A 22990-nucleotide genomic window follows, 5' to 3' on the forward strand; every position below is an offset into this window, starting at 1 on the left:
GGTGAAATTTCAGGGGATTTTTTTAAAGGACAATCCTCAGGTTTCCTTATCAGCTTTCCCAGCATCTAGTACTGGCCTTGCCTAGAAGAGCAGACCTGTAGCTGAAAAGGCTCTTTCTAGCCCCAAAGACAGCAGCCTTGGGGGCTTCATTTTGTGCACACAGCCAGAGAGCCTCTCCCTGGGTCAGCTGGCATTTGACAAGCTTTTATTATACCTTGAGCTCTTCCTCCTTGCTGGTTAAGTTGGCATGTTCATTGCCTAATGAGTCCTCCATCTGCTTTATCTGTTTGTCCTTCTCTGCAATCCTGCACAAGGGGGAAACAGTGACAGATCAGCTCAGAAGATGTGGATGGAAGAGGTGCAGGAAGCATCAGGCTAAACCCAAAATACACCCTTGGCCCTTCAGTCCTGCTCCTACTCCAAATCCTGCTGACTGTACACTCTGAGTCCAAAAGCTTTTCCATTTTAAATGCTGTCTGCTTGCCAAAAAATTTATGAGACATTCCCTAGCTCTGAAACACAACTAGCAGCCCATCTCCCAGAGGGAGAAACCTCCTGGCACAGCCCCAGAGCCCAAATGACAACAATTCTCACAGTCACGCACATTCCTGCACACAGGCAGGGACAAACAACAGAGGAGATGCTGCTTTCTCTGCAGCTCAGAGCCACAGCAGAGCCCAAACCTGAGGCCTGACACGGAAGGGAAATCCGTAGGAAGTGGTTTTCCAGCTCCCAAGTTGATCTCATGAGAAGTTAAAAGCACAGACAGCAACATTTCCCTCAGCAGTCCCTCCCAAACTCTGCACGTGAGCAGAGGGAAGGTGGCAGGCACTAAAAGGCAGCAGCACCTCCCAAATCCCAGAGGAAATGGATGCTCACACTTTGTGAAGTTCTTCTGCCAGGACTGAAGCCGAGGTCTGCAGGAGGAAAAAAAAAACAAAAAACAAATAACTGGAAGTAAAGCAAGTCAAAGAATCCTCATCTGCACTGAGCCAGGAATAGCATTTGTCTGGTTATTTTAAACTGGCACAGGATGCTTCCAACTATTTCCTGGCTAAGGAACATTGAAGGAATACCAGCACATACCAATGTCCCTTCCCCTCTGGCCTGATGCAACATGAAGGGAAAAAAGACCCCTAGTATTTGCCCTTCACTAGATTCAAACAAGTCACAGGAATCACCAGCACTTCTCTCCCAGGAACTAAGTGCTTTATTCTGCTGATAAATCACCCAAATGAAAATAAAATGAAATAAATAAAGAAGAAAACCCCACCCTGTTGCCCTGGTTTTTCTGAGATTTTTTTAAAGCCTTCTACCTGCTTATAAGATGGAGTCAGTTTTTTAGCTACTGTTGCAATATTAAGGGTCAGTCTTTCACTTTCTCACGCTTTGGAACATAAACAACCTTTCTTGTTTTTGTTCACTGTCCTTTGCTTACATATTTCCAGCCTGAAAACAATGTTAGTTGACAGCTGGCATGGCCAGTAGGGTGAAGGGGTAGTAACCCCAAGAACCAGTGTGCTCCCAGACCCACAAAATTATAAAAGGAAAGAAATAAACAGGCTGGGCCCTCTTTTCTCGGGGGAGAGCAGCTTTCACTAAAGACTCTGCCTCCATGTTGTTTATTATTGCGTTCCAGGCAACACCACCCAGTGCATCAGGAGTTGTGTTGTGAACAGAAACAGCACCACAAAAATCAGCAGGTGGCATTCTTCCCTCTGGAAGAAGCCTGTCCCTAGGCTGTCACACACAACAGGGCAACAGAGACCCACCCCACTGGGTTTGGGACCTCTGCAGACTGTGGCAGAACTTCCACGTTCACAATTCCAGTCCCTCTTAATAACTAAAAGAGTTTCATCACCCCTGATATCCAAGAGCAGGATATGGCCCCAGCTCACTTCTCCAAAGTGTTATTTTCACACCCACTGTCCATGGTGGAAAAACATCCCTGAATTTTCATGGCCAGTTGAGGCTACCTGGGGAAAGCACAAACCTCCAGCACCCTCCCTGTGTAACTCAGAGCTAAAAAGTAAAAATTCCCCAGGAATTTATTTCCAAAGCCCTTAAAGGGATGAGAGGAGCAGGCCATGAAGATGCTGTGAATCTCGAGTGGCTCTTCCCTCACTACTCTGCCCACCCAATGGGTTAAAGCACTTCAAGCAAAACCAGATTCTCAGCCTGATGTTGAATTTAATCAAATTCCATCAAGCACATCCATGATTAAAAGAAGGCAGCACCCAACTGCATAGGAACAGCCTCCACTTGTGCTCCCAAAGCCTTTCTGAGCTGATTTCTGTGACCTTCCTCTACATGGAGGCAACTCCAGTGATCCTGAGGCTTTACACAGTGTTCACAACAGAAATGATGTCTCAAATAAACTAGTCAACCCCAAATTTCAAAGATTAAAATAACTGAGAAAGGCACTGTGCAGGTTTGGTGGTGTTTTGGTGTGATTTTGTTTTTGCTTCTGCACAGAAATCAGCACTAAAATGAACAGACAGCTTGACAGAGTTACCACAAGGGAAAAAGCACAATCAGGTGGTTCACAGGGGGACTGCAGAAAGACCAAAAGAACCAAAGGACAGAATTGTAGACATGCAAAGCTACAGGAAAAAAAAACATTGAAAAGGTACTATACCCCTTAGTTATAAATGAAAGCCACTATGGGAGGAAATAAGGGGATCCCCACCCCCCCAAAAAAAATGCGTGAAGTTTTAAAACAGTTTAAGAAACATTAGAAAAGAGGATGCTAACAAGTCTCTGCTTTCAGCATTACACCTCACACCCAGCTACAAAAAGTCTTATTTTTAATGAAAGTTCACAAGTCATGACTACAAAAGAAAGTCTGAGAACATGCTGTACCTGGGCTGCCATTTGTGAGTGAAACTTCTGAAGCTGAGCATTCAAAGCATCATTCTGCTCTATCAGCTCCTTGTAAGAGAGCACAGAAAGAAAAGCAGGCTGAGATCTGCAGCTACTCCACTTTTGCTAGGATTAGCTTTTAGCCATGATTATGTTAGTAAGAACAGTTCAGCATTTACATGTCAGACACTTTATAAAAGATGCTGGTTTTTTTCTCCCCACTACAACCAACCAGTTGAGGTAGAAGCACCCAGAACCTCTTCTGTATCAAGGAAAAACGCTCCCTGCTCCACCACAATCCATCTGGTTTTCCTGAAGCCCACAAGAGTTATGTCCACGCTGCCTCTCAGCACCTGATGCCAGGAGCAGGGAGATCACACAAACACCAAAGGCTCCTGGCTGCTCTCCCAGGGTGTTCCCCAGACCATGGAGCATTTCACAGCTTGGGAAATGGGGTCAGCACCTTTTCCTGACTTGCCCCAAGTGCTTCTCATGTGTGAGGTGGCCTCACACCTCCTCAAAGCACCACACACAGGGTCTCACTTCATAAGCAGGGATTTTTCATCCTTTACTCAGTGGGGAAGCTTTACTAAAGCAGCTTCAGGGATACTCCAGGGATAGTTCTGTGTTTCCACAGGCACAAAATGAAAGGAAAAACCCCAAAAACCCCTTAAAACACTTGAGCAGTACTACCTGCACCTGCATTTGCATGGAGTCCTCCTCGGTAGCTCTCTTTTGCTCAGCCTCCAATAACTGCAGCATCCTCTGCTCCAGCTGCTGTTTTGACACCATTGTATCAGTAAGTTTACTGTGCAAGCTCTGGATTTCATTGTCTTTGGCCACAAGCTTATTCTGCACATCTGCAGCAGAAATGTCAGGATTTTAATTCAGAAGTCAACATTTAACTTTGGGGGAAATCATTTTCACTGTAAACAGGGAGGCTGATTCAGAGCTTCACTCCAACAAGGTTCAGCTCCCCCATCAGCATTCAGACTACCTGGGATCCCAAAACCCTTTTCCCCAGGGCTGCTGAGGCAGGGCTGACTTCACCTGAGCTTTATTTAAGACACTGACTCAATAATGCCCTTTTCTTTTCCCAAATGGGAACAGCCAGTGCCCTGCAGTAAGCATTATTTGGGAATTCTGTGGTACGTGCCTTGTTGTGCTGCCTCGAGTTCTGCTGTTCTTTTCCCGAGATAAGCCTGGATTTCTTCCCATCTCCTCTCTGCTTCCTGCTGTTGGACCTTCACAATGAAGAAAGAGTTGATGAAAAGAAGTCTAACCTTTAATTTATTTTGAAGCATTCAGAGTGCATCTCCTCAGTGCTATTCCCCAAACATATGGCAATGAAGTGAAATTGTTTCTTGTTTCCATTAGGGCACATCAGAGAGACAGAGTGCTCTGTAATCCTCCTCCTAGACTAGTTTAGCCTATTAATTTGAAAGGCAAATTGTGAACAGGATTTTATTATAGGCTCTTAACAGAATGGTTTCTGTAATATGAAAATGTAGCATCTTTGCCCTGATAGTTCAGAATTAACACCAGAAGCCAGACCAGCCAAGCATCACATAAATCTGCATCCAGTAATTAAAACATCTCAACTCCAGATACCAATTCTCCACCTGCCAGGGCAAAAGGCAGGGAGAACTTCTGGTATGTAAGATTTAATTGCAAATATTAAAGAAATCATGAACTCTGGATTGACATTCTCACTTGAATACACTTTCTCTTCTTTAAAAAAAAAAAAGCAAAAGAGTTTTTCTTCCAAAGAAACAGAGAGAGATTCATCCAGAAGCCTGTCCACTTACATTTTAACTCTTTAAAAAGTATATTTATTTTAAAAATTAAGCATACATTTCAGCAAAAGCATGCAGCTTCAAATAAAAACCACACAAGGACAGTGCCATCTGGATGAATGGCTCTGAAGTATCAGCTCCTGTTGCAATTGTACTCTCACAGAAAGCAAAATAAAAAGCTTAACTGGTGATGTTGAAAAGATATTTACCTGGAAGGTAAGTTTCACTTCCCAGGGAGGTCTGTAATCACTCAAAACCCAGTGCACTGAATAAAAACATTAAACAAACCCCTAGGCTGGCTGAGCCCATCTGAAACAAGCAGCCAAAGCAATTCCCACACGCCTCACGTCCCGGCTCAGATAAAACCCTGAGCACAACCTGACAGGCAGAGAAAACCCCAGGCACCTTCAGCTGAGCCACTGCCTGCTCTGCATTCTTCTTCTGGAGCTCCTCCTGCTGCAGTTTGCTGCTCTTCTCCCCCAGCTCGTTCATCAGCCTGGCGTAGTCCTGGCGCAGCTTGTTCAGCTCGGCAGACTGCCTGCAAGCAAACGTTTCCACAGGGGTTTGCTACTCAAATGGCAACACCAAGCCCTGTGTCTGCAACCAAAGGGCTGCACTGGGTGGATTTGGGGGGTTTTAGAGCTGTTTTATCCTAGGAATGGGATGAGGGTCAGGTACTCCTGGCCACAGCAGCAAAACCATCACTCCTGATCAAGTTGGTAGCTCCAAACCAGGGTCAGGAACAAAAGGTCAGCAATGAGCCACAAGCATCAGCTCCTTGAAGAGCTCTGCAAGCTGGCTGGAAAGATTTGGGCAGGCTGATGTAAACTAAAGAGGCTCAGCATAAGGAAATCGAAATTCCCATTCTTTTCCTCTTGCCATAAAGGATTATCCATCTCAGGCTTGCTCAGGACTGCTCCTCCTGGACTACTCACTGAACACATTTTTATTCAGACTATTTGTTGCCTCCTGGCCTTGACCTGACTATCAACTTATGGAGTATCTGATACACTTTCTCAGCTGGGAGAGAAGATGCATTTGTTCAGCCCAAGGGGAGAATTTTAAGAGGCTCCCCTTTGTGCCTAAGCAAGTGAAAAGCATTTCATTTTTATCTCAAGTTTGCTTGAATCAAAGCTTTTTCAGGATAACTGTCTGAAAGATAGTGATGCTTCATTTAAATTACCAGGACACATAAAATGAGGGTTCCACATCCTTCTCTGAGCACTTGACACTCAGTAATAAATATCTGAGAGAGGATATTCTGTCAGTTTTGTCTTCTACACATCTTAACCACGGTGCTCAGCTTTTACCTGCACAAGGCACAAAATCCTCCCTGCCAGCTCAAGGGCAGCCCAAGTCATAACTCACAAAAGACAATTTTTGTTTCTCCAAACATGTGCACCACCAGCAGATAAATCCAAGTGCCACCCCAGCAGTATCAGTAACTGCAGGGTATTGACACTGCAAGTTTAGAGCTGCTGTTCTCCCAGGAGGCCACAACCAGCTCCTCTCCCAAAGCCCCAGGGGAAGGATACACAGCCTGCCAAAAACACCAGAGGTGCCTGAGCACTTCTTTCTCTTAAAGCCTCAGCACCACAGCCTAAAAGCTCAGGCTTCAAGTTGAAAACAAAAAGGTAATCATTTGTTCTGAAAGCACCAGCTACCAGTCCAGCCCAAAATATCTGTGTTCCCAGTTTAACCACTAATTCAGAGACAGCCAAGGACTTGAGAATAAAGAAGAAGGCAGAACAACTCTTCAGGGGAGGCTCAAAAACACCCAGGGCCCCAAATAGCTGCCAACATACTTGCTCTCCATTTGATTGGTGGAAGTGCTGACAGCATCTCTCAGGATCCCATTCTCCTGCTTCAGGTGGCTTATTTCTGCCTCCATCTGCTCCCGGAGCTGCTGGAACTGATGGGGAGAGAAATACCAATTCCATAAAAGATTAGGCTAAGGAGCAATAAAACCAAAAAAAGCTTGTAGAAGTAGGTAAGCTATTACAATAGTTTCAATAAATAATACTAAGTGGATTTTTTGGGAGAGGGGAAACTTGGCTCTTTCCTCACACACCAATTCTTAAATTAAATTGTGCTGCTGAGACCCTTGTGCTCAAATCAAAGCACAAATTTCCTTTAATATCAGTGCATCAACCTATTTAGCAAGGCAACCTTTTTTATTGTTTAAAAGACTAGGTAAGTGTTACTCAGAATACCAATTGCTCAGCTACATAACCTGAGATATCTCTCAATAACTGGATGCCAATATATTACTTTTCCAAAGGGAAATAAAACAAACGTGCTGTGAATTATCATTACATAATCCTCATTTGCTGTTCCTTTCAACAAACCAGGAAAAGCAACAAATAACTGACAATACACAGATCATAGCATGCAAACTGCAAAAGGCTAGTCCTCATTGAATATTCTGATTTTCAGCAAGGTTCCAAAATGAGATAGAAAGAAACCCTGATAACTCAAGGTTCAGAATAGTGTGAACAAAATCAAAACACAGGATTCAAAGAGGAAAAAATGGACTCTGCATATGCACACACAGCAGAGCTGGTCCTGGAGCCCAAAAGTCTGCTCTGAAAATCCTCAAGCACACACAACACTCTTTCTTTATCAGTGCCAGTCTGTAGATACGGCTGACACCATTCCAAAACCCAGCTTCATCAAGTGGCTGATTCATCAGTGAGCATTTCTTACACTGGAAAATCCAAACAAATGTTTGTGTAACAACCACAGCAGCAGGGAGCAGTCCCTTGTAGGGCAGCCAACTTCAGTTTTGCCCCACCAAACATAACAAGCTGAGCCTTGGACATTTATTGGGGGGGTTTTCTTTGCCTCTTTTGTTTTTTAATGCCAACAAGATACCAAGAGAAGCAGGGGCACAAACCCCACCCAATTGGAAGCTGTGACCTTTTTCAGTTCCTCTGCCATGCTGCAGCACATCAGCAGAGGGAGCAGGACCAGACTGGATCTTTTATATTTCCTTTCTCCAGCTCAGCCTCAGGCAGCAGCACTTGCTAAAGTCTCCCAGGTGTGCCCAGGTCTCCTTCCCCAGCCAGCAGCAAGACCCTCTCCTTGTCCAGTTATCTACACAGGTTCCAAGGAGGTTTCCTCTGCTCCAAAACTGCAGAGATGCTCCTCTCCAAAGGGCCAAGACACAAAACACAATTTTGAAGTTGAGAAGTTCACGTGTTGGGCTTAACCCTGTGATATCCATACAGGAAAGAATGATTAGAATGAAATCTAAGCATAAGATGGGCCATTTTCCTTGGAAAATCCTAAGTTAAACTTTTTAATCTGAAGAAACAAACCCTCCTAAGGTCACTCCATAAAGCAATTACAATAGAAAGTAACAAGGGTCTTAAAAAAATACAAGTGGCTGCTCTTCAAATATTTCCAGCAAAGCACTCCCTGAGGCAATGATATTTCATGTGTATTATGCTATGTTCTCACTCTGTACTATAATCTTAGAGCCATTTATCTGCTGGTAAATGATCATCAGCATTAGTGGCTCCCTTAAGCCGAGTATTTCAATTAGACTTTACATTTAATTGAATAACATTTCAGCAGAACACCAGGAAGGAAAAATAACTAGATCAGGGAGCAGCTGCCTGGCCAGCACGGGGCTTTACACACCACAGAAGTCACCTGTGAGAATTCCCTGCCTTGCCTTTAAATCAGGAAGCTGCCACCAAGTTTTGTAGTGATTTCTCAGCACCCATCTGCTTGTGCATGAGCATCACCTGCAGCAGTTTTGGCAGAGCATTTACCTTCATCTTCATCTGCTGAGACTCCTGGTAGCTGACGTGGATTTTGCTCTGGAAGGTGCCGTGCTCCTTCTCCAGCGCGTTGATGCGCTCGCGCATCTTGGCCGTGAGCAAACCATTCCTCTCCTTCTCTGCAACCAGCTCCTGGGGTGGGAAAGGGCAGGAAAAGGGAAACAGGTCACCCACTGCTGCCTCCTGAAGGCTAAGAGGCTTTAAGAGAGCTAAAAACACAGCAAGTGTGCATCAAACTGAAGTCAGCATCAAATCTTCCTTCAGCAGATTTACAGAACCAGACCAAACTTCCAACACTTTATGCTGATCCTGCATCATCATAAATGTTACATTTATAAAAAACTTTAGCAATTTAAACACTGATCTTGTGTTGTCTCAGAAGAGATGGGAGTCTTATTTCCATCAGGTCTGGCCAAATGACAGAGTCCTAACAACTAAAACCACTGATATCACAGAGGACAAAGCTTAGATTTTTATCCCCAGTTTAGTAAAATGGAAGAACACAGGCAAAGAAAGCACTGTGGCAAAATAGAGCACTTTAGAGCAAAATAATTGCTGTAGCAGGTTGCAAAGCCAACAGCTTTGCCACAGGAGATGGGCTATTAGTGCACTACAAAGGCCAGAGAAGCCCTGAATCCCACCAGCATGATGCCATATTACAGCTTTCAGATGAAAATACACATTGCCTTTTAATCTTTTATTAGCCAGTAATTCAACCCAGACACCTGAGAGATCAAGAGAGCTGCTCCTCTGCAATATAAATGCACTTGCTGTAGTAAGCAAAAACATTTAAGTGCAGCTTTCACTGCTCCCATCACACAAATAGGAATTTGTACCACCCAAGCTTCAGCCACACATCTCCCAACACTGCCAGGGAGCTCTGAAACAATTTAAGTGCTCTAAATTATTAGCCTGAACATCCTCCATCTCTTTGGAGTAATTATAGTATTTTTCACCTTTTTGTTTAAATAAAAGCTATTCTGTCTTATAGATCAAACTCCAGGTTTTAAGCCACTTCTGCAAATACAATACAGACAGCCTGAAACAAATCTTTCTCCATTTTTTTTTTTTTAACTAAGATGCAATTAAAAGAAAGGCACCAGGACACTGAAGCTTCCTGCATCCCTACACCAATCCCACCATTCACTTGCAGCTCTCAGTAACTCAGAACCAGAACAGAACCAGAACCAGGGCAGAACCAGAGATCCTGGGATGATTAACTTTTCCTCAGTTTGTGTTTTGCCAAATACCTCTGACTCTTGAGGTACTCAGCTCCTGCTCTCATTTATCCTCTCCAGGTACTATCTTTATCAAGATCCCTGCAGGAATCATTCTGCACCCTAAAGCACCTTTAGCTTTTGACAGTGTTTTCAGAGAAACACATGAACTGGAAGATAAGAGCTTTTATCAGTCAAGCTGAGCTTTATCCCTTGTTTATCCTGATACTTCAGCAATGCAGAAACTTTGCTTTTATCCATTTTCTCCCAGCTTTTCCCTTCCCCAGTCCAGATAGGAAAAATCCCGATGACTCCTGCCTCTCTACAGCTCCTGCCTCTCCTTTACCAGCACCACCTTACAGATGTTTTTCCCCCAACCACATCAGCATTTCCCACTCTGATTCCTTCATCCACTCCCTCTGCTCCTTCAGCAGCAGATCCCTCTCTCCAATTTGATTCTGCAGTCCTGAAACAGTTTCTATTTTCCCTCCAAACACATCACAAGCCCTTTCTCTCTGTAGTTGCACAATCCCAAAGCTCTTGATCCCACTTGTAAACAGCTGTGTCCTCCAGGAGCTCACACAATACCCACTCCCTTCTGCCCTTCTCATCTCCCAAGGCTCCCAACTCCTGCATCCTCTGCTCCCACCTTTGGCCACGCAGCTTTCTGTGCCCAAATTATCCCCCACAACGTGGCCTTCCCAAGTCTAATGCTCATGTGCTTCCAGACCAGCCAAAACACACAAATCTCTCTCCCAAGACCCCAAAATTCAGTCTGTATCTGCTTCAATATTTGGTCTACTGTAACTGATTTCCTCTGAAACATTCATAAAAAAAGTAAATTTTCATGAACTAGTTTTGACAGTGATGCATTAGCATCCAAGTCCAAAGCAATCAGAGCTGCACCTCCAGGGGCTAAGCAGGCAGTCTGCATTTTCTGTATCTTCCTTCACAGTCTCACAGCAGTGAAATAAGTGCTTTAAAAGTAACCATTTGAAAAGAAAAACGGGCTCAGTTTACAAGTCTCAGCAAATGAGCTCCCTGGAAAAACTACTGGAAAGTAACTGCATAAATACACTGTAAAACCAAACGCAGTGTCTTGGTAAGATTTGCAATAAAAATATTCCACCTTGTGGCTTATACTAAGCTCAGTAAACCAGCATTTGCTGGCTGCTAGTCCTACAAACCCCTGCTCCTCTCTATAGCCACAAATACCTCAATGTTTACCTGGGAGAGCTGCTTGCACTGCTCCTTTGCAACAGCTGCCTCCTCCTTCATGGCCACCAGCATCTTCTCCTTGTCCTGGAGCTGGTGCAGAGCTGCAGCTGTCTCAGCCTTGCTGGCCTGCAGCAGGATGACATAAAAATAACCACAAGTAGTGAAATAGCACATTAAAAGGCAGCAGAGCAAACCTGAGAGGAGGAAACTCCCCCTCCTGGCCCTAAATTTTCCATCTGCACGGTGCACGTGGCACCACCGGTACCCACTTCTGCTGCTAATGGATCCTGTTCCACCAGGCAAAGAAATGCATTTTCAAAGCATGGAAAGCAATTAAGGGAGTAAATGGGCTCTTAAGGTGCTTCCCATTGGAAGAGAGCTGCTGTGGTGGCAGGGGGGAAAATCAAGAACAGCCATTAAGAGAAATAATGGGAAAAGATGCAGAGATGCTGAATCAGTCAATAGCTGCGGTTGGAAGGACCTCCAAGATCAGCTGGTGCAGCCCACACTCAGAGCAGGTATAATCCAACAAATGTAATTGCTTGAAATATCTCACCACAAAGGGAAAAGAAAACACTGATCTGGTGTCTCTCTCCAATTCCCAGGAGAGCCTCTAGCTGATGTAATTACATTTCTGCTGGCACACTGACAAAGTTTCAGAGATCCTCCAGGGAACAGACCTAGAGGAACAACCTCCATGGTCTTGCCACTTGCATACTGGTCCTACAAATGAAATAAACGTAATAAAGAGCACAAATTCTATGTGTTTGTGCTCAGATTTGACTCAGTGAAGTGTGATGGCTGCCCAGAGTGGTTGTGGAGTCTCAGCCCTTGAAGGTTTCAAGCCCAGACTGGATGAAGCCCTGAGTAGCCTGGTGCTGCTTTCAGGAGGAGGTTGGACTACTTGGACTTCATTCATTTCAGTCTGACAACTGCAGAAGGACAGAAGTGTCAGTCCCATAAACAGAACCTGAACTTGTTTGGAAATTCTCCTTTAGTGGTAATGTGCATGCCTGCAGTACAAACACACTGTCAGTGACTTGTATGAGCCAGAGAGAGAACAATTCACACTTCCACCTACAGAAACCCACATTTTTTTGTTGTATACAAACCCAGGAACTCGTTTTCATCCTAAAGGTTCAGCTTTAACACCAAACCTTCCTTTAATAGAGAAAAAAAACCCACAGCAAGCAGGGTGGCTGCTTAAACAGGCAACACCATTCCAAGGGGTAACACTGCTGGGTTTTGTCCTGGGAGGTTTTCAAGATGCAACTGGACAAATCCCTGAGCAACTTGCTCAGAAATCAGTGCTGGGCCTGTTTTATTTCAGGCTCCTGAAGGCCCTGCCAGCCCAAACTGAGTTGTTATGCTGATATATTGCATTAACTGGACTGACACCTGGGCAGTTCTGCATTTCTGCTCTGGTACCGTGTCTGCAGAGGAACACAGGATTGCAAGAGCTCGAGTGTGACACACAGGATGTGACAAGCACCAAGGGACACCCACAGTGAGTCATGGCAGGGAGGAGCAGTGTGTGCCCAGCCACAGGATGAGGAGCAGTGGTCACAAACTAAACCACAAGTTTCATCTCAACATGAGGAAGAGCTGCTTTCCCCGGAGGATGGCAGAGAGCTGGACCAGCTGCCCAGGGAAGGGATGGAGTTTCCCTCTCTGGAGACATTCCAAATCCACCTGGACACATTCCTGTGTCACCTGCTCCAGCTGCCCTGCCTTGGCCAGGGGTTTGGACTGGGTGGTCTCCAGAGCTCCCTTCCAGCCCAAGGATTGTGAGATTCTGTATTGATAAGATATTGGTGGACACCATTCTCTTCTGTCTCGACTGCCAAGCACTGGCACAAGCTGCCCAGAGGGGTTTTGCAGTCCCATTCCCTGAAGGCTCCAAGATATCCAGACTGGATAAAGCCCTGAGCAGCTCAGAGCTGGTCCTGCTTCAAACAGGAGGCTGCACTCCAAACCTGAACTGCCCTACCATCCTATGAAAAATATCCAAAGAACTCAAACTACATTGCAAAGAATTAGCTGGTGAAGTGCACAGCCACAGCAGCTTGTTCTGAATTCCTCCCACAGCTTATCCTATGTACACATTTGGGAAAGATCACTCCCAAAAGTCACCAGCCTGTGCCAACACACACGTGTCAGCAGCATTCCTGCTTCACTCCTGGTTCTCCATGGCCATGCCTGCTCTTTGCAAGTGGCCAGAGCCAGCCCTGGCATGGCAGATGGCAGCACAAAGGCATCTGCCAGCCCATTCCTGCATGCAAGGCAAGCATGGAGCAGCTGGAGAGAGCCTTCCAAAGCCAGACTGCCCAGACCACAAACAGAGCTCATCTGACAGCACCTCTTCCAATTTCTGCTTGTTTAATAAGTTTTCTCTTCCCCCCACACTCCACAGGCATTCACCTTTTGCAAGAAATCATGAATTGCACCAGACTTTTCCTTTAACACCTCCACTACACAGCGGGCCTCGTCTTCAGAGAAGATCATATTCTTCATGGATGTTACAAAATCCTTGAATTTTACTTCAGCATTCTCTGCAACACAGAAGGGAGGATTTATTTACTTTGGACTCCATACAGAATTATTTATTTTGCCTTGAAACAGCATGTGATGGGGTATCATTATGCATTATGTTTAATTCCAGTCTGAAATGCCAAGAAGCAAGAGGTCATGAACATTCAGCAAAAACAACATCTCTCCAATTTAAACCCGATAACGATCTGCCAGCTGATAGTTTTGGGAAAAGAGAAAATCCCACCACTTTGTTTGCACAGTTGGTAACGTTTATAGTGTTGCTAGCAAGAAGACAAAGCATAACACAGATTTTGGAGGAGAAAAATAGCCTAAATGTGAAAAATTGAAGAGTCCTTTCCAGTGTATCATGACAGTAATTTAAACTGAGCTCTCAATTTGGAGGACAGCCTGGCTGCACAAGCAATATGCACATGACAAGTTAATTAATTTAAAAACTGGCACATTTTTGATTACAATATATGGAGGACAAAAATATTAACTTCCAAATTTAGATTGAGAGAACTGCTGCAAGAAGAGTTCAGCAGTAGGAAGATAAATCAGTGAGATCCCTCTTAATGGCTGACCAAGTGTTTAAAAAGACATACACAAGGACAGACAATTCAACTGAACTATTCTCTAACAAAAAACACTGCTCACAAACAGCCTGCTCATAGACAGGTCATTAGGTGGCCCTCTGACTCCAGGAAATGGGAGCACAAGACCAAGGCACCCCATATCCCTGCCAAATATTCACCAGTGCCCAAAAGAATGTGAAGGGATGGGAAGAATTAAAAAAAGCACAAGCTTAGAAGTGGTGCTTGGTCAAAAATTGTCCCATAGATCATGGAGACAGGTCTGGGTTTCTCACCATAGGTGCTAAACGTGCCCCTGAAATCAAGTTACACATCACACCAAAAGATCTGTCTGAGAAATAAATGAAGAAGAAAGACATCGCAGTGACACTATGCCCTGAGAGAAATTATCAAACACAAAACCACTGAATGACAGAGCATGGGGAAGCAGTGCTGAGGAATTCTAGCACACCCTCTCCTAAAGAAAGTAGTCCTAAATCCAACTTAGTCTTCACTTGAGCTCACATCAGTGCTGACATCACCAGTGATGCTGTTACCAGGAATACTCCAAGATCCTGCGACCACGGCCCGGTGAGCCTGAACTGATGACAGCAGGGCCAGGAGCAGCCCCAGCCCTGAGCTCCCTGGAGGCACAGGGAACTTGCCCTTGCATCCAAGGAGCTTACAATTACAGAGGGCAAGATTTCTATATCGGGAGGGCAAATCCCAGCTGACACAGGAGAATTAGGAGTTCACGGAGAAGGTCACAGCGTGCAGGGGAGATGAGGAGGGAGGCTGCACGTGAGAGGCTTTGATGCTGCAGGACAGTAACGTGCAGCCACTGAGCCAGAGGAGCCTCAGGAATGTGGGAATCCAATTAAAGAGCTGCCAGGAAGCTTTCCAGGGGGCATTTTAGAAGACAAGACTACAAAGAGAGGTTCCAAGGAGTGAAGTGAGTGACCAGACAATGCTGAAGGATCAGCCTTCTGCCCAAACCTGAGCTGGTGTCACTGCTCAGCTGCCTGGCTTCTCTCTGACTGCTCACAAATTTGAGGTCTCACCTCATGGCTCAGTAAGTTTGCCAGGCTTTGAAATGGTCAGAGGCCTATTTAAAGCCTCAGAGTGGAACACAATGCTCATTAATCACTCCAGGCATTTGTGGGAGAGTATGAAGGAAGTTCCCTGTCCAAACCAATTCCAGCTGCACTGAAGGGAAAATTCAGAGTCTCCCTGGAAATTGCCAGACTCTCTCCACTGACAACCTGCTTCAGGTCACTCTGTATGGCACTGGATAAGCCTGAGATAGCTCCATGAACAGCCCAGAGCATGCAGGCTGCCCTCCCAGCCTCCAGCAGACTCCAAGAGCTTGTGCTGAACGCCCTGGGTTTGGAGTGAGCAATGTCTGAACTCTCCACTGTGAACTCCCTCGCTGCATCTGTGTGGTCTGTGATCACCCCTTTGCTCACTGGGGACACAAAAGCCCAGTCAGAGCTGAAAGGATTCAGATGGCACAGAGCCCTTTCCACAGTGCCAAAGACAAGGCAGAAATGAGCACACACAAGAAGAGCATCCTGCAGCCACAAATGTTTTCCTCAAATCCCTTCCTCACATTATATCAGAGAGGATCCCCCTCCCCTCTCCCCTGTTGAAGTTTGCAAGCAGGCTGTGCCAGAAACAGAATTATCAGTTTCTGAATTATCACTTTCTTACCTTTATCTGTTTCATTCTTCAGTTTCTTGCCACTGCTCTTCTGGATGCCCTCATTCACATTGTGTTTTACAACTTCAACCGGCTCACGCTTTTCCAAAGTGCCTGAGTCAGAATTATCCATCAAAGGAATGTAAGTAGTTGCTTGAATAAGAGGTTCATCCACCAAAACTGTAATCATAAATCCACAGGATGGGTTAAAGCTTTGTAATAATTGACACCAACATTTTTAGAGAAGGTGCCTAACATATTAAGGGTTGATGTAAAGCATCTCTAACCTCAATAGTTAGTTATACTCTCCCTTTCTATTATCCTTCACAGTTTAATTCATTAAAGGTCTTCAGGTAAGTCCATTAAATAAAGGTCTCTGATGCATAGTCACTTAATAGCTTCAATTAAATTTCTACTTCCAATACTGTCTTTTAGCATTTTAACAGGAAGAGAAGAATCTTCACATTTGACTTCCATTTCACTTTAGTAAGAAAGTTGCACATGGCATCAATGCTATGCTTTTACTCATGGCTGTGCAGGAAATCACTCAGCATCCCTAAAACATGAGCAAAGCCTTTTGTCCCTGTTCAGTTAAAAGCTGGCACTTCACTGCCAGCATTTTCATGGATTACATCACCTGAACACAACCACTTAGGCAGAACATGCAGCAAGGGCAGCAATCGAGCTTGTTTTGCATGCAGACTCCACTGCACCTAATGAAGATCTCTCATCTGTCAGAGCAGGCTTTGGGCATCATTAACATGCAGAGAGGTACCAGAGGTACTGTCCAACCCCAGGTCCCCACTCCCACACTGCTGGATCACCACGGTGAGCAGCAGCCTCTGCCCAAAGAACTCTTCAGCAGAGACAAACGCAGGCAAGAGGAGAGCAGGAGTGACAGACCTGGGGCAAGAGGCACAGGCAGAGCTGCAGCTGCAGCTTGCCCAGCTCCTGCTCCACTCTGCCTGCAGGATGCCAGAGGTTGTGCACAGGCCAGCAGGAAAATCACTGCCCCAGCCAGCCCAGACTGCAGGGCTGATGGACAACAGATGCCAGGCAGGAGCACAGAGAGAGGAGGAACTGGGTGGGATGCAGGGTTTTGGGCATCAGTGCAAAACAAGCATGCACCCCTGGCTGCCTGAGAGCCAGCTGTAAAACACTCAAATTCTGGCTGCTGTCAAAGGAGGAGAACAGGCCAGATGGACCTGTTTGTGTCACCTGGTGTCTCTCCACTTCAGCAGCCAGCAAACACCTGCAGGTACACTGCAGCTCAGAAGAGAGGAGAGCTCTCCTCCAGCAGGAACAACCACCAGCTACTCCAGATGCCCTCCTGATATTTTCCCTTCCTCTCCTTATTAACTTCCCCTCCTTTCAAAACCTTGTTTATATCAATGAGACATTTTGCAGTATGAAATCCCCACAGTCACGTTTTGGCTAATTCTAGTGTCCACCACAGCTCATTTTTACTCCTTAATTTTGGAGAAGTGGCTTGAAAAGAAAACACTGCATTCAAATAATGCATGAGCTATTACCCTATAGCACTGACAGCTCAGCTTTGCTGCTGGCTGAGCTGGTACTGACATTTATTGCCACGTACAGACAAGTTCGTGACCCCTAAAAAAGTGTAATGCACACATTTCCATCAGAAAAAGCAAAAGAACATCCACAAAAGGTGATCACATGCTAAGTTCCCAATCAGTAGGCTTTTTCCAGGAATCATTTACGAGTTTTTCAGTTCTACAGGAACCCTACAGTGCTTGGAACTCCATCCTGGACTGAACAGGGCCCACCACAGATCTGCACTCTGATAACCAGACCAAAATATAAAGGGAACAGTGGGCAACAGTGTCTCCTCCAGGAGCAGCCCATCAGCTTCCAACCTGAGAGCTGCCCCAGCAGAGAAGAGCCTTGAGAAGCTAACAAGGTGGCCTCACAGAACTTCATGGTCACACTGTGCCCAAAAGCCAGACACAACAGCACTCATTGTAAAAAACTAAAACAAAAAAAAAGAGAAAAAACACACACACAGAGGCACAGTGAGCCAAGAGGACACAAGAAGCAGCATCTTGGCAGAGAACAAGGGATGACGAACAGTGAAGGCCTTGACAGCAAAGATGAACAGTTTATGTTGGAGCAAGAGCCAGCCAACAAAAGGACAATAAGAGAGGAATGTGGTCAAAGCAACTGGCTGAAAAAACTGCAATCTTGTTTGGGGCAGATGACTGCAGCAGCTCCAGACATGCCTTGCTCAGAGCAACTTCGAGCCTGCTGAGCTTATACTCTAAATCTGCACATTACTCCTCACTCAAGCGTGGATGTTTGGATCCAAGAGAGCTCAGAGAAGTTCACAACATTCATTATCCTGTGCTCCAGTGGTACCAGATGTTCATAAAATTTAACAGGATCTCAAGCTCAGCAATCTTTCCTACCTGGAATTCCTGCTTTTTCAAATCAGAAGAGTTACTATTCTATGAGTTCCTTCTCCAAAGGAAGAGAAACTAAAGCATGAATGGCAAAAAGGTTTAACAACCAGGTTCACCCGAGCAATATCACAAACTGAATTCTTACCATTATCAACTTTCTGCTTCTTTGCAGAGACCTTCTTCTTCCCCGACACATTTTCTTGCTTTATCTCCTGGTGGAGCAGCACTGGTTCTTGCTTTTTGGCAGGAGATATAACAGAATCAGTCTTACTGTCTTGATCATCTGCAACAGACAATTAAGACAATATATGCTCTTCTGTGTATACTCAGCATTACTTTTCAACCAGCAGACCTGTAATAACCACATTCCCCACTCCCAGGAAAACAAACTCACATCTTTTAAATCAGAACACAAATTTATCCCCATATACATACACACACACAATTCCCAGATCAGGTGAGACCCCAAAGCCACAGGAAGGTTTAGCAGAGTCAAGAGCCACAGCACCCAGGGATTTTTGAGACAGGAATCTCAGGTACAAACAGAACACAAGGCAATGCAAGGAACAGTTTAACAGCTCCAATCCAGATTTCACTGTGACAGAGCAGACAGCACATATTACCCATATTAGTTTCTTATTCAGAAATGTACTTTTCCCCTCCATGAACCCACTTGGGCACTTTAAACACACACCCCCAATAGCTACTGGGACTGTGAGAAGCAGAAAATAAGTGTTTCCCATTAGGGAACTGTTCTCTTTAAAAGCAGTTTCTAGTGAGAATTTTTTTTATCATTTTGGACAGCCTGTGCTATATTAAGATTCTTGTCAGAGGTGACACACACAGCACAGGGCTCTGGTGTCAGCTCCTGTAATCAAGGATAAGAGTTCCTTGTGGCTGCCCTCAGCACTGTGCTTGCAGACCACATTTTAACTGTGCCACAGAGATTTTTGGAGAACACCCACAAACAAGATTGGATACTTTCTCTGTTGGTAGTGGGTGGGTCTTTTTTCTCCTCTTTTTTTTTTTTTTTGAAAGAGAAAAAAAATCTACCACATCAAGCAGCAATGTCATTCTTTTTCCTCACTCCCTGTGCAGACCTGCTGTGCCTGCAAATCTGCAAATATCTTGGGCTTCATTTATTTCTAGGACTGGGTATTTTTGTTCTTTTTTCACTTCTATTCCTAGTCAAGACAACCACAGTGAGACATGTCAGCTGCTGAGGACACGGTCAAGACAGTCTGAGGTGATTCAGATGAGTTTTTGGTCTGTTCTAGGTTGGATATTTCAGTCACAACAGCCAGAGCAGTTTTAGCATCAGTTCCATTCAGTTAAAGAGGTATAGCAGGTGGGCAGCAATGAATCAACCACCAATCCATGAATCAGCCACCAAACACCTCTGTGCATTAAGCCTGCACTTAAACAGTGATTTATTTTGCAGACTGCTATGAGGTTTCTTGAGATGCCCTCCCCTATCAGAGCAACCACTCTCAGGACTCCACTTTTTCACAGCTTGGCTCAGAATGCACACAGCAAAAATATCTACTGACTTCTCTTAGGTAATCAAAATTTTGATTGAGAGCAAAGCAGCCAAACCACAGAGCAAAGCAGAGGAACAAGCTACTCTGTTTCACTTCATCTTTAGCAGACAAAAGCAAGAAGGGAGGAGGAAAACCAGAGCACTGCTGCCAGATGAAAAAGAGGGGGGAAAAAAGCAATAGCTCGTAAAAAAGGAGAAGGTTAGAAGGGAGCTTTGCCCTGTAGAGACCAGGCAGAACAGTTGAGAGAGACACTCTGTGGCCTTGCAAAAAGCAGAACACGGTTTTGGCGTTCTGTGCAAGAAGCATATGCAACATCAGATACCCATTCCATTTTTCTGCTTCTTCTGCCCAGGCTTCTTCTTAGCTGCTGCTGGTTCAGATGGTGGAGTGGGCTGTTTTGTAACAGGGACTGGATCTACTTTCTTGCCTGAAGACTTGGATCCTTCCGAGTCCTTAGTTACGTGATCATCCTGGTTGGCCTTGTGCTTCTTCTCCTTCTTCTTGCGCTCCCTGAGGCCGGTGGCGCCCTCGGCGACGCCCGCGGGGACGACGGTGACGTGCTCCTCATCCGTGCTCAGGGCATCAGACAGCTTAAAGTCCCGAGGGGTTTCCGAGTCAGACTCGTGGATATTCCCATTCTGAGCCTCTTTCTTCTTGTTCTTCTTCTTCTCGGTTTTCTTCTTGTCGGCCTTGGTGGGCGGGAACTTCAGGTCGCGTTTCTGTTTGGCGAGGACTTCGTCGTATAAAGTCTCTTTCATGAAAAGCCAGAAGAAGAGGAAGATGACTGTGATAACCACAGAAGGAATGAGGATGATGAAGTAGGTAGACTCGTAAAACTCCATTGTGCTTTTTCTTAGCTATGATTTCTTTAAAAAACCTACAGGAGAAAGGGGAAAAAAAGAGAAAAATTAGGTTTTGAACAGGTTTTCCCTCAGTGTTATTTACCTACCAATTATAATAATAGGAGAAGATTTCTCATTGTTATAGAGTAGCCTCAAAGTAGCTTTAATAAAATTACCAAACTACACCAGCCATGGAACAGCTCCTGGAACCATTTACCACTTGCTCCAAAGTTGTTGGCCTGCATAGGAAGAAGTGCAGTTTGCCAGACTGCTGATCTGGGGAGAGAATAATTCCTTTCCCTTGCTTTTCTTCATCTTCCTCACTCTTCCTTCCCACATGACTTTCATAAAGTTAAAGCTTTTGGTTTCACAGATACATGAGACAGCACTTCCAGAAGCTGTGAAAAGTACGGACCAGTATATGCAGAACATCAATTTTTTCTTTTTTTTTTTCATGAATCAAACACAATGAATAAAGATTTTTATCCTGGCAAGCAGGAGTTAAATTTCACCTTCCTTTTGTTCCCAGATTTATGACAGCTTCAGAAGTGGAATGAGGAGAATACAGGAGAGAGACCTGAATTTTAGTCAGCCATAAAGAATCAGGTATTTTCAAAACTGTTTTTGAAGTCTAAACCCCAGCTTTACACTCACAAAAATTCCATACATTTATGGGGAAACAGGAAGATCTGTTACTTATTTTGAGCATGTGATGTTCAAAAATTAAAACTTCCAGGGTATTTATACAGACCAGATGATTCCAGGATAATTTGCTCAAAACAATATTTTTGTCCCCAACATTATATTTATTTTCTTTCTAAAAAAGCAGGAACCACAGAGTTAAAAAAAAAAAAAGTCAAAACTATGTTAAAGAACCTAACTTGGGTGTCAAAACAAGCCAGATTTTCCCATTTCACAGCTGACTGCTATGAACAGACCTGGATTTTTGCAGGAAGAATCCAAATCTTCTCCAGACTGTTTGTTCCAAGAAGGAAAATAAACCAAAAAACACCAACCATCGCCCAATATTGAAAAAAAAATCCAGACATAATCCAAACTAATTAGGCAAGTGCAATTCCCAATCCACTAACTCAGTTTAAAACCCATCATGGGAAGCACATGCCACAACTGCATTTTCCTGTGCACAAGAAAAAATTACTTTTAACTCAAGTGTCCCTTGGGACACCCATCCTCTTGGGAATGAAAGGCAAGGGATTTAACCCAGGTTGCTGGGAATATTTCCAGTGCTGCCTGAAAAATGAAAACAGATGTGTCTACCGAGGGCACAGGGAATAAAGTCCACACAGAAGCTGCATGGTGCAGGGAGAGGACAGGCTCTCCTTGCCTCTGGGCAGAAGATTTACTCATTTAAAGTTGTTTTACCTCAATTCCTGACTGTTTTGGAAGCTGCTATCACAAACTGGCTTGTGCCATCCTGCCACACTGCAGTGAGCTCCGTGTGGAGTCTGGCTCTGGCTCCAGAGGGAATAGTTGTTATATAGAATAATTTCTGGACAGAAAGGAGTTACTGTGATAATATATTTGTACAGTGCATTGAGTAGCACAGAAAGCAAGGCTTGGGAACACTAATTTGGCTATTAAGTTATCCAAATAAAAGACTAAGACTTCAATACACTAATTATTCATCAGTTGTCTTAACATTAAGTCTCCTCCCAGTTTGTATTTATTTTCTGCATGCACACAGCTCACTGACAATTACAGGGTCTAAAATTACATCCAGCACTGAAAGTTTTGGAAGGGCTCAGAGGGATGGGAAGAAAAGCTTGTCTTTTGGGGAGAAAAAGCACAGATGCTCAAAACTAAGCTGGAGCTTTCAAAATGATTAATTACAGCTACTTGATAAACCCAGCTCCCTGCACTAAGTGATCTAATATTAGTCATCTCTTGAAGGAAGCAGATCTTGAAAATTTGTCTCAGCCAAAGTCAATATTGAATGCTTACGGGGAAAAGCTAATCCCCAAAGTAAATATGTAATTAAGCAGATTTTTTCACAAGTGTAATTAAGTTGATCATTACAATACATTACTGCAACAGTTACACTGCCCCAGCACAAGGAGCCCCAGCTGATGACAGCAGCACAGAGCCAGCCATGAGCTCATGGGATGGACAGTCCCACCCTGTCAGCCCCTGAGCATCCCCCAGAACCTGACACCAGGGCAAACCACAGGCTCAGGGTAACCACAGGCTCAGGGTAACGTGTGCTGGTAAAGAGGACCAAGGCTCGAGGGTCAGGAGGGCACGATGGCCATCGAGGCAGGACGTGCTGCACAGATTGTTGAGAGAGCAGAGATACACTTAAGAGCTACAGCTGCTTCCAGAGGAGCCATAAATACATCATTACAGCAGCTAGTCCGGGTGGGGAATGTGTGCTGGACTAGCTGAGGTCTGACCTCAGAGCTGGACAAGCTCTGTGGAGCCTCCAGCCCCCGCCCTGCTCCCCCTCCCTGCACTTCACCAAACCAGGATCATCTCCCAGATCT

General features: G+C 44.7%; 1 protein-coding gene across 9 annotated transcripts in view; it reads right to left on the reverse strand.

Moving 5' to 3' along the window:
- Window positions 1–22990, reverse strand: part of KTN1 (kinectin 1) — a 74891-nt gene that overhangs the window by 31947 nt on the left and 19954 nt on the right. For 6 of the 9 annotated variants that reach the window (XM_063399636.1, XM_063399634.1, XM_063399630.1 and 3 more), the window contains exons 2-14: window positions 19970–20524; window positions 18252–18389; window positions 15696–15863; window positions 13303–13433; window positions 10891–11007; window positions 8438–8578; window positions 6464–6570; window positions 5064–5196; window positions 4019–4106; window positions 3556–3722; window positions 2863–2931; window positions 880–917; window positions 215–305 (exon numbers count right to left, since the gene is read on the reverse strand). In XM_063399636.1, coding sequence (XP_063255706.1) covers window positions 215–305; window positions 880–917; window positions 2863–2931; window positions 3556–3722; window positions 4019–4106; window positions 5064–5196; window positions 6464–6570; window positions 8438–8578; window positions 10891–11007; window positions 13303–13433; window positions 15696–15863; window positions 18252–18389; window positions 19970–20489 — 1908 coding nt within the window. In that variant the 5' untranslated portion in view covers window positions 20490–20524. The remainder of the gene's footprint in view (window positions 1–214; window positions 306–879; window positions 918–2862; window positions 2932–3555; window positions 3723–4018; window positions 4107–5063; window positions 5197–6463; window positions 6571–8437; window positions 8579–10890; window positions 11008–13302; window positions 13434–15695; window positions 15864–18251; window positions 18390–19969; window positions 20525–22990) is intronic. The other 3 variants (XM_063399639.1, XM_063399633.1, XM_063399632.1) reach the window with 2 other exon arrangements.

Source organism: Prinia subflava, chromosome 5 (genome assembly GCF_021018805.1).
Source record: "Prinia subflava isolate CZ2003 ecotype Zambia chromosome 5, Cam_Psub_1.2, whole genome shotgun sequence".
NCBI classification, from domain to species: Eukaryota; Metazoa; Chordata; class Aves; order Passeriformes; family Cisticolidae; genus Prinia; species Prinia subflava.